Source organism: Lemur catta, chromosome 1, assembly GCF_020740605.2.
Source record: "Lemur catta isolate mLemCat1 chromosome 1, mLemCat1.pri, whole genome shotgun sequence".
Lineage (NCBI taxonomy): Eukaryota > Metazoa > Chordata > Mammalia > Primates > Lemuridae > Lemur > Lemur catta.
This window is the reverse complement of record NC_059128.1, coordinates 69,176,977-69,189,076: the sequence shown is the minus strand read 5'-3', so window position 1 is coordinate 69,189,076 and position 12,100 is coordinate 69,176,977. Positions and strand designations below refer to the sequence as shown.

At 43.7% G+C, this 12,100-nt stretch overlaps 1 protein-coding gene across 1 annotated transcript in view; it reads left to right on the top strand.

The window, feature by feature from the left end:
* The window catches only part of RYR3 (ryanodine receptor 3), a 338,847-nt gene that overhangs the window by 256,658 nt on the left and 70,089 nt on the right, over positions 1–12,100 (top strand). The window contains exons 65-66 of the mRNA XM_045543649.1: positions 5,792–5,922; positions 11,289–11,609. Coding sequence (XP_045399605.1) covers positions 5,792–5,922; positions 11,289–11,609 — 452 coding nt within the window. The remainder of the gene's footprint in view (positions 1–5,791; positions 5,923–11,288; positions 11,610–12,100) is intronic.

Here is a 12,100-nt window from a genome sequence, read left to right as displayed (position 1 = left end):
TTTTTCTTTTTTGCCTTTTCAAACAAGCGAACTGGAAAGAATTCAATCTGTGCTTAAAATTCTTAATCTAAACATCTCTTGGTATCTGCTTTCCATGTGCTTCCTCTGCTTATGATGTTTATCAGACAAACTAACAATAAGCCCTTGTTTCATGTCAAACCTTAAATACATTCCACTTGCAATTTCTCAATAAAGCCCCAAAAAACACTTTGGGCCCTTGAAGAACTAAAGAACTAATGACTTGAAATCATGTGCTAGAGACCAAAAAATGTTGAAGAGATGTCTTTTTCTTCATAATCACAGCTTCCAAATAGCTTCCAGAGTTCAAGAAATTAGTTGAGGAACTAATGACTGAATTTGTTTTGATTATCATTTTAAGTCCTTACAATTGTCTAGTTTTCTTTATTGTTTTACATAAAACATGGATAAATAGTTTTGTCCTTTAGGAATAGGAACTGAGCAGACAAAACTTTTAACCATATATGTACAAAATCAATAGGAAAATCAGTAACACTTTTTTCAATTAATACTGAATTTCACTTAGAGAAGGTGTGTTTAGTTCATTTCTGCTGTTGAGCATTACTAAATATTTCCTCAGTGTCTTTTCTTATTCTCTGGTTGTAGGTGTATATATACAACCACCCATATGCGTGTGTGTGTTTCTTTGTACAATTTTGTGGGAAGCTTATGCATTCTTCCCATGGAAAAAAAAAAAGGTCAACTCTAAAATGTCAGACCAGAAAAAGACTTTCGTGTATTCATTCCAGGTTTATTGTGTATCTGCGGCACTGTGAATATTGCGCTTGTGTTTTGTTCTGCATGTTGGTAGAAGTCAAGGCTTGCAGAAGCCCCTCGGTTAAGGCTGCCCCTACTGCTTTTTTTCCTCTACTTTTTTCTGAATAGTTTTTCCTGGGCTATGTTTCTCATCTATTTCTTTGTTGTTAGGTACATTGGTAGTTCTTGAGAATGTAAACAGCTGTGTGTGTGTGTGTGTTAAAGTGTAGGAGAATGAAAAGGGAAGAAACAGCAGGCAGCTTCACATCTGAGAAGCTGGCTGAGAACTCACTCTCACTAAAGCAGCAGTGTCTTTAGCCCTAGCAACCCGCCAACACTCAGCCTCTGATGTCCTCCCCCAACAAAAGTAAGCAGCTGGCCTAGGTGAGAGGTTGGTGAAACCCTCAGTGAATCCTATAGTCATAGGTCTTTTGCTTAGTGGTTTAATGTGTGTTTATCCTCTACTTAGAGAATTCTAGTCAGCAGCTACAAAGCAGGTTACTTCTCTTCAACTCCACCTCACCTTCAGTGGTTTCTCCAGGCCAGGAGACCAGGTCGTAGGAACGGCAGAAGCGTGCATGCTCTTCCCTACTCTGTTCCCATCTGCCACCCTGCAATGTGGAACATGGCCCCACACGCATTACCCACCAGCTCTCTCCTGGCCTGCTCACACCCTTAATCTTCATTGTTTCAAGCAACAGCTCATCTTTTGGGCCTCTTAAAACCCCATAGTTACGTCCAGAGATTTCTGTGCTCTCTTCTAGGTCTGGAAAATATGTTTCCATTGCAGTATCCCCAATTGATTTAGTCCATACTTTATGGTTTGAAGTTATCATACGTTTTCTAATTTCAACAAAGATCCAGATTTCTTCCCAATTTTTTTCCTCTTTTCTTGTGAGTTCTAGGGAGACAAGTGCAATAAACTCACCATTTCTCTACTACCTTTTGTTGAAGTTTCCTTGACTAGTGAATGACTCTAGGAACATAAAGGAAATGCTAAATATTTGGTTTCCAGCTATACCAGGAGTGTGCTTTGTGGATAGAAAAGATTCCAGGCACCTTGGTGATAGAGTTGACTCTGATGGAGAAAGTCATTGATTGAATCCGGGTAGAGACATTTCTTTTGGAATATTTTCTGACCAATTATTTCTGGTCAGACATTGCATATGTTCCCTGAACCTCTAAGGTCACAATACGGCTATCAATAGCTGTGTCCTGCCCCTGACCCCACTGTGCTTTCTGCCTCTCTGCTACATGTGATTTCCTCTTTTTAGCGTCCTCTCGGATATACATAAACGAACTTTCAAAATCACAAAGCACCATTTGTGTGCAAGGCATCAGAATTATTATTACCATGACGACTTCATCTTTGCCTGTGTTCCTGACAATAGACATTAAAGAGGCAAAATCTAGATCCATAGAAATAAAATTGAGAGATTGACAAGGAAAGCCTGCTACTTATCAATTAGGAAATAGCCAAAGCCAAAATACAAATTGAACGTTCTTCAGTCTGTCACCACTGACCAAGTACCTATTTTGTGAAAAACACTAGATAGTAAGAACTGAGACCAAGGGGAAAAAAGGAGAGTTTTCATATCCAGTGATAAACTCTTCCAGTAGACCTTTGGGTTACTATGGAGGTGTTTGGTCCACACCCACACTGCCCCCTGGGGGGCACTAATGACCAGAGAAGCTTTAAAACAGCAGGACTTCCTTCGCCTAGCTCAATCCCTGCTTGGCCTGCAGGCCAAGGTCATTCGTGCTGATGTGCTGATATTTCACAGCTAGAGCATTAATTGGCAGATTTCTGGGTTTTACTTTTACAGAACTTTTAACAGATAGGCCAACAGATCTACTGTTTATTTCTCTTGGCAGAGCAGCTAATTAGCATGACTGTGTGCCCCAAAATGCCCTGTTGTGGAGCTTGGTGAGACTCAGGTTAGTCAGGAACTAATTTCAAAGGGGACAGGGCCATGTCCCCTACTCTCAGTACAGCACTGGAGAACTGAGACTTATCAACTGTCTTTTTCCCCAAGGATTGCCTCTGTATCTAACTTTCCAGACATCTACTTTGTGAGATCGGGATTTTAATTTCAGTGAAAGGAAAAGAGAAGAATGGATCAATTTGGCACCAAGGCAATTTGGGACCATCTGTTTGCTAGGCTCATCTCCCTGTGCCAGCTAAAATGTCCCCTCAGATTTGAGATCTTAGCCCTTGTCACCCCTGATTTTTATCCAAATTTTCTTTCATCAGTGTTCTCCCTGTGGCATTTCTTTCCCCTTCACAATTTATCTCCTTCCTCTTCCTCCTCAAAAGGTAAGACTGAAAGAAAACACCGTATTTCTCCTCGCTGGTCACTGTGGTTCATAAAAACAGTGAAACTTTTAACTGAAAAAAAAACAAGAAACGGGCCCTTGTAGACCCTCGTATTTCATGTATAGAGGCGCTCGCCGTCCTCGGTTGTCACCGAGGGTACTGGCCACTCAGGCCTGCAGTTCAAATGATGCCACTCGTCTCATGGCTGCCCACCATCCTGAGATTGGTGGAGAAGGGAAGTCTGGAGAGGAACAGGTGGTGAGAAGGAAGGTGTGCAGGGCAGGGGGACGGGCCCAGCCGGGGCCTCCCTCAGAAGCGTTGTGAAAGCTTCCCTCAGAGCCACCGGGTCTCAGCAGTCTCCACAGTCTCAGTCCCTCGTCTGCCACCACTGACGCCTCCAGTGGGACCCAGGACAGCGTGAATACACAGAGCACAGTAGGATTTGTTAGTCCCAGGGCTTCCACTCTGCCTCTGGAGCAGTTCTGGGTGGGGAGATTTTAACAGTCAAACCTTCATCGAAAGGACAGAGCTAAGAAGTGAATGCCTGACTTGACTGAGGACCTGTCAATCCATCGTAGCTGGTTGGGGGAGGATTTTAAAGTTATCCATTCAAATACGTCATGGCCAAAGAAGCTGTCAACTAGTTCCCTAAAAGCCAAGTCTAAGAAGATGGTAACAATAAAATTACATAGATTAATTTTTCTTTAAAGTAATTTAAAAGGTCACTTTCTCATAAGGCTGATAACTTGAATGAAGACTGGGTGGGTTTTCCAAGGAACACACAGCTTTCTGCCAACTCACCCACTCTCTCTCCCCCTTCTTCCCTCTCTCCCTTCCTCCCTCTCCCCCTTCCTCCCTCCAGTCATCAGAGTCAACTTGCATCCCCAGCAGGGCAGTTCTGCGCACCCCCAGGCTGGCCCCTGCAGATTCCAATTCTGTCCTAAACAGTCTGGTGCAGTCATTTTTTCAAGACCAGTTGAGAACACATTTTTAATCCAACTCAAATATATGTATTTCTCTGTTGTAACAAAATTGGAGGTTGATTCTAATCCTTATGATTAGTCCATAAGGATGTGTCATTCGATCACATTGCGGATTCAGGGTTCTGTATGGAACACAGGGCTATATATTTGCTCTGCATTCAGTGAGAAAGGACTTCCACCTCCTGAAGGACGAAGGTTAAGACTGTCTGGCTTACTCCTCAATAAAAAAAATATCCCCACTAGGTCCTCCCCATAGTAATGCTTATTATCCGCTTTCAGAGAATCTATGCTTTTGACATTCTGGCTTCTTTGTGCTGCTGGAATTGGCTATTTCACAGAGAGGGGTAATTAACACAAAGTCCTGGGTGCAGGTCTTGGTGGGGAGCTGAAGGGAACCCTCAAGTGATGCCTTTCTCCTTCCAAGGATCGCAGTTGTGGGGCAAGGGTTGGCTCTTGGCTCCAAGTGCACTTTCTCCAGCAGGCAGTTGGCTCCATGATGATTCTGTAACATCCCCCAAGAGGCAGCTCAGCACCCTCAGCCACCAGGGATTCTGCTCATGGGCTTCGTGTACACAGCATCAGTGCTCAATTTGAGTTGATCAGCCACAGAGAAAGGCAAAATGAGGCATGAGATGGAATTGAACTCTGTAAGCCCCATGCAATTCTTAATTATAGACCTGTTGTCTGCATTTTCCACTCATTATCTTTGTATCCTGATCTAACAAAGGATTCACATTACTGATTTATTTGAAAAAAAATTCTCCATATTTGGGAGCAAACATCACATGTGTAACTCACAGGACAGGTGTGTAGTCTCTCTGTGTTTGGTGCCCGTGAGTGGCTGAGAGAAGATGTCGATGCATGGGAGACATGTAGCTCTGGTCCCTTGTTCATCAGAAAGCAACAGACAAGATACAGTCCCAGAGCTAAGCCCAGATCTAGGAGGGAGAAATGCTGTTTCAGTCCCAGCTCTGCTTTGAGAAGCCAGTGGCTGATTCCCTTCCCTTACACTCACAGACTTAGTTACCATGCCAGCAAGCACAAGGCCTCTCAGTTGGAGAACTTGGAAACTGAACTAGAAATCCCAAGCATTTTGTTTGCGTTTGTTTGCTTGTTTCACAGAAAGACTTAAAAGCCAGACCTTAATACATAGTGGACATGCAAATATTTGTAGAAGGGTGGGAGAAAAGTAATAGGTGTTAGAAGTCTTTCCTCTAAATCAAGCAGTATGCTTTAGGACCTGTCATCTCTGTTGCAAGCCAGGTCTTTTATCTTGTGTCTCCTTAGTGCTTTGGCCTATTATCTAGCGTTCCAACTAGTGGACATAGGCTCCATCCATAGTAGAGAATAGACACACAGAAATTACGCACAAGATTTCAACACATCTTGAGAACAGAGAGGCTCAATCTCAATCTGGATACCAGAACTTGCTCTCAGATGTGCTGGGGCGGAGGGGCAAAGCTACAGAATGTATTATATCACCGTAGCCAGTTAAGAGCTAGCTTCCGAGTAGTGAGACCATTGTAAACCATTGGTCAGTGTCCAGAGAAAGATGAGGGGATGAAGAAGTGTGTGCAACCTTGCTGAGCCCAGGGATGTCCAGTGGCTTAAGTTATGGGGAAGTGACCTGAGACATCCTGGGTAAGGGGCCTGGCCTGCAATGCGTGGGGCCAGCACGTGGGTGGCACCACTTCTAAATGGACTTCTTTGTTTCCAGGCAACGTCCTGCCCTCGGAGAATGTCTGGCCTCGCTGGCAGCTGCCATACCAGTGGCGTTCCTGGAGCCCACCCTTAACCGTTACAATCCACTCTCGGTCTTCAACACCAAAACCTCCAGGGAAAGGTCTAGTAAGTATCTTCCCACAGAGGTCATCAACCCATTCCTGTGCTGAGAGGAGAGCAGCCGGGAAGGCCACTGTGGCAGGGAGCAGCAGCCCTGCAGCACTGTTGTTTTACGCGGTCTGAAGGGGCCAGAAGGTCAGAGTTGGGAACTAGGTTTGTCTCCCTCTTGTTGGAGAAATGTGCACAGGCAAGACTTTGCAATCATTAGGTTTTGGTTTTGTCTTCTGTAAAATGGGGAAACAGTGTAGTGATTTCTAAATCCCTTCCATCCTAAGACCTGAAGGTCTCTTGTCTGCTCTGGGTCTCCCCGTTTTGCGCCTTGGGATGTGACTATTTTTTGCAGTCCCTCTCTAGAATGGCACCAGAATAGGCACATCCACACTAATAACCTAATTATACTCTTCAAGTCCATGGAGACTCTGTGTTTCAAAGGATGTTGACCACATATTCTCCACGTTCTTGGAAGATGAGACATAGAAAAACATCAGAAGGAACTGAAATTATACAAGAAGGAAATTCCTTCACTAAGTTCTATAATGGGAGTCACTAACTTTGGTCACAGGGCAAATCTTGCCCCCTATTTTTGTAAATAAAGTTTTATTGGAATATAACCACACCTACTTGTTTACATATTGTCTGCTGGCTGCTTTAGCCCTACAATGGCAGAGTTGAGCAGAGGCAGCAAAGACTGCCCTGCAATGCCTAAAATATTTACCATCTGGCCCTTTACAGAAAAAGCTTTCCACCCTCTATTCTATAATAACCTAGAACTAAAATCCAAGGCAGGCTGTAAACCTGCTTCTTGGGTGTGGAAGGGAGGGCCCTGACATCTGTATTGTGACCCTGACTGAGGGCAATAGAATAGAACAGAGGAGCTTCAAGTAGGAGCCCTGAATCAAGCTTGGACTCTAACTAGAAATAACTACAATGATTTGATGTGTTCTGAAGCAAAATCATCATACTGGGGGCCTAATCAATTTTAAGAACAAGAAAAAAAAAACCATAGTAAACAATTTTAAACCAGATCCCTTCCTGTTCAGAACCAATATTTTCTTAAAATATTGATATTCAGTCCCAGTAGATGGCTGGACATGATAGCAGTTCCATTTAGTTCCAGCCCCTTTTCTCAAACTCCATGAGATCCTAAGGGGGAAGTGTTCTGAGAGAAAAACGGGCTCATGCCGCACTTTTCTTGGCCACTGCTGTTCTTTTCATCTGCGAATGCACAGTGCTAAGCCTTGGTGGATTTATTGCTATTTGCTGCTTGTTATTTCTGATAACGGGAGTGCATTGCCCCAGAAATGATCACCAGACCAACTTAGATAAGGCTGCTAATAAAATCCTTTACTGAGCTAGAATACAAGGGAGACTAGTGTTCTCAGAACTAGTCAAGAGAGAAACATTATCAAGACACCTCGACTTTCCAAAGTCCCATATGAAATCTGTAAGTTCACCTTTCCCCAACCTCTTTGGCCTCATCTCACCCTTTCTCCCCTTTGAGACTAGCAAAAACTGTATTTCCAACCTTGTTTTTTTCTTGCCCACTCCTGATTCCAAATGAGTCACAGCTTGCTGTGAAAGTGGGAGCCTGAGCAACACAGCAGACTTTAATGAAGTTGAGAAGTCAGGCAAATCCCAGCCCAAGTGTTGCTCCCCAGCTCCAAAGCGACACGGGGCTGTCATGACAGTCCTGGATCTTTATACATTTATTCCACTCCAAACTGTGACTTGAGAAATAGTGTCTGTCTCTATCAGCACTGTGTATAGCTGCACCTTGGCTAAGAGAAACCACCTCTGCTCTTCAGATCCTAGAGGCACAGTAGCAGCGCAAAATGAGGATATGGCAAAGGCAGAGGAACACCTAGAGTAGCTTTGGGAGGGAAGGGAATGACTTCCTTCCATTGTTCTCCTTCCCAAGTGCTCTTTGAAAAACGTTCCTTCTCATTTTATATACCTTTGTATTGATTTCATACGACATAGTCATAAATTTTAAAAGTGTCCATCATTGCCTGCTCCAAAGGAGGAAAAGAGACAAGATTGTAATTAGAGACCCCACAGTCCTTTATCCATTAGTGACACACTGTGAGACTCTGCGAGCAAGTGCTGTGAGCTCATGTTTTTCATCACTGGATTAATCAGCAACGAGTGGATGATGACTGTGTATATGCCTCTTGAAAAGTAGCGTGTGCATGATTATGTATTCTGGGATAACCAGGCTTATCTGCAGCCAGAGGATGACTGATGGCTTACTGAGCTGTAAGAAGGTAGACTTCATTCATTATAAAGTGGGTGGCCTGAGGGTAAAAGGAAGGGGAGGAATGTATAGGGTGATAAATGATGTGAGCCTGTGGTTTAGAAATACTGTATGAACTCATTTATGAAGGCTTCAGTCAACTGGGCATTTCCATTAATCGACACTTGGTGCTTTGCCAGCAGAGTTACTCGTATTAGTATCCGATAAGATAAGATCCTATAAGATCCTGGAGCATTTTCCTACTCATCCAAAAGTTATTGAGATATGCCTAGAAAAGATTTAATACTGTCATGTGCCAGTTATTCAAAACTAGATAAATCCTTAGTTATGCCTGGCAGTGGTCTATTAATCAGAATATAGGATTGATCAAAACATCTTATCACCAGCCAGTTTTCTTTCTTTTCATTCCGTGTTGGAATAATCAACCAAATGGAAAAGAGGCCAAATTCCAATGCAAGCCATCTGCCTGTATTGCAATGCTTTTTGATGCTGTCTTCCTGAGGAAAGAGCTGCTAGGTGAAAAAAATAGGACTTCAGAATCTAACCCAGCAGTTCTTAGACTCCTACATGCATCAGAATCACTTGGGAGGCTTGTTAAGGACTGCTGAGCCCCACCCCTAGATTTTCTAATTCAGTAGATCTGGAGTGGGCCCAAGAATTTGCATTTTTAGCCAGTTTCCAGGTGATGCAGATGCTACTGGTGGGAGGACCCGACTTTGAGAACCATGGACCTCGAGGATGGAAGGACAGTGATTCTAATGGTTCCCCTAGTCTTGTGTCTGATTATAATATGACCCAGCTAAGGCTGTTTTTCAGGTAGCTAACTCAGCAGAGTTCATTCTGTGGGTTTATTATGTGGCATTTGAAGTACGAAACACCTTCCAAATTATCAAACGGCAAATGTTTGTTCCACCCAAGGACCGATTACATATAAATAACATTTAAAGGTCATTATAATGACTCCAGAGCAGCAACCTTAAGCAACTGAGTTTTTCTTAATCAGGAAAAAAAGCATCCATGATCACATATTGTCTATGTGACATTTAAACACACACACCTGAGCCTTCTCATTTATAATCTTATGGCAAATAATTGTACACTTAAGTTGCATCTGTGGCAGTTGGCATTGTTCTGTGTATAGAATTGCAAAGTAGAAAGTTTGACTTCCCTTTCTTTACCTATTTACTCTGAGAGTGTATGTGTAAAATTACTTTGTTTGTGACGGTCTCCCCAGACTCCCATGACTATTGTTGCCCTGCTGCAAGATACAAGAGAGACTCGTTCTCTGCAAATGACCGACATTGGCAATGGACCATATCTGATCCGTATAATTTCCTTCTACTGTAAATCATAGGATTTCAGTGTTCTTTGTCTTTCATGCTATTAGTCCTTCTAAATTGTGTGGATTTTAAAAGACATTGGTCCACTCCTGACTTCCAAGGAAAAGAGATCTTTAGCCTTCTACCCACCAAAAGGCTACAGTGATAGCAACAGAAAGTCATCACTAGGGCAAAAGTGTTCGGACTTCACTGGGCCTGTTCCATAGCACAGAGGCTGCTCTGGGTCCATTGCTTTGCAACTGCACCTTCCATCCCAGTAGAACCACTTGTCTCGGCTGCAGATCCATTCTGTCCACGATAGCCGGGATTATTCTCTCTGCTCCCGGCAGTACAACCAGGACAGACATCAAAACAGTCCCTTTCGATTGCCCGGTATTCCTAAAGACCAAGGAATTTGGTTTAGCCTCTTTTATTTATTAGTCCTTCAATGCCTATGGATTTAAAATCCATAGAGAAGAAAGACTTAAGCCAGCAGTGACTCTACTGGCAAAGGGGAACCTGCAGGCATACCCCAATTCACTAAACATGAAATGTTATTTGAAGTCTTCTGCTTTATCTCTGGAAATTGGTGAGAACTTTGCATTTTACTCCTAACGTCAAAAATAATTTTCTCAAATCTTCCGGTGAAATTGATGTTCTGAGAAAACTCTCCACATTTTTACCATGGCTTCATGGACGGCCTAGCTCATTTGGTGCCTGATGCTTTAGCCCCAGTTAGAGAAGTTTGGTCTGAGGATGAAGCATGCATATGATCTGCTTTGTGGGCCCAGACAGATTCTGTAGGGAGCAGTTAGCTCAGCGGATGCATATGCAAAGCTCTGGGCTTGTGGTTCTTATTCAGAACTGTCTCCCGGCCCTCCACTCAGAGCTCTTGTTATCTTTTCACCTGTTAGGAACCTCAGGGTGCTTCTGATCTTCCTCCTGCCTGTAGGAAAGAATGTCCTCTACCTTAGGGGGAGCGCTGGCTTCTTCTGTTTCCAATTCTTGTATGTGACAACACTCCCTGGTTTAATGTTGAACCCTGTCTGTTGCACCTTCATCCTGTCTGTCCCTGTCCAGTGAAGTGACCTCAATCATTCAGAATGAGGAAAAGATAGGACTAATTCACTATTCCTTGTAAATAAGCCTTCAGAAACAAAAAAGTTTAAGTGATTTGCAGGAAGTCAATCAAGTCACCTCAGATCATCCGTAATTTCTATTGTGAAGCCAGAAATGAACGCATGTATGATTTTTTTTCTCCCCAAATTTCAGTTGGATGGAAAGTATTATTGTCTCTGGTCCAGCTGAAGGAATATTTGATAAGGGGATTTTCTTTTTCCTTTTCTAAACAGTACAGATGTGATCCAGGTGTTTGAACTACAACTTGGCAACTGAACACTGATCGGTTGCTTTTCTCCTCTTAATACTGCCTTTCCTGCAGCGGCCACACTAAAGCCCAAGCAGGCAAGCCAAAAGGGAGAAGCTAAGAGACTGGCTTTATCACAGAGAAGTCTTATGAACTATCCCTGAGCCATGTCCTGTTGTGCTCCTGTAACCATATGTTTAAATGTTTTCACCTCCGCATGACATCTAGGAAGATAACACAGCCTCTGGAAGCTGCAGTCTGTACACAGACAGCTGGAGGACAAAAGCTACCCTGCATTCATACTTACTCCTATGAGGCTCTGGAAATTTATATCTAAAGACCAAAAGAAGGGTGGGGCAGAGGGAGAGAAGCTTTGCACCCATTGTGCTTTTGAATTACTGTCCCTTTATTCTTCCTGTACCCTCTTGGTCAGTTCTGGGGATGCCAGACACGGTGGAAGAGATGTGTCCTGACATCCCCCAGCTGGAAGAGCTGATGAAGGAAATCAATGACCTGGCCGAGTCAGGGGCCCGGTACATGGAGATGCCACACGTCATCGAGGTGGTCTTGCCCATGATCTGCAGCTACCTGTCCTACTGGTGGGAGCGGGGGCCCGAGAACCTGCCCCCCAGCACAGGGCCCTGCTGTACCAAGGTCACCTCTGAACACCTCAGTCTCATCCTGGGCGACATTTTGAAGATCATCAACAACAACCTGGGCATCGAGGAAGCCTCCTGGATGAAGCGCATCGCAGGTACCAGGGCCTTTTCTCCCCAGTCACCCTGGCCAGGGACCAAGAGAGCTGGGTTCTCTTTTCATCTCTATTATTAATTCCGTGACAGTGTTGAGCAAGCTCTATCTATATTTAAACCTTCCCACCCCCACACCTACCCCCACCCCACTCCACCCACTTGCTTAACAGGACAAAGAATTGATGTATTCCCTGGAAAAGCCTCCTGGAGCAGGTGCTCCTGCCTACCGTGCCAATCCAGACCCCTCAAATCTCTAGAAAGCCCTTTTTAATAAACTCCACTCAAGTCCAGTGAGCATTGCTTTATTTGTTTTTGGTACTTAAGAATCTCATTTGCTCTTACAGTAATAATTGTCCAGAATTTTCTTGGTAAGTAATCCTGTGTGTTTTCCACTTGTTTAAAACTCATGCTCATCTGAGCTGCACTCTTAAGTTTCTTAATGCCACTCTGCATTTGTACTTCACTTTATGCTTTCTAAGACACTCTCTAATGT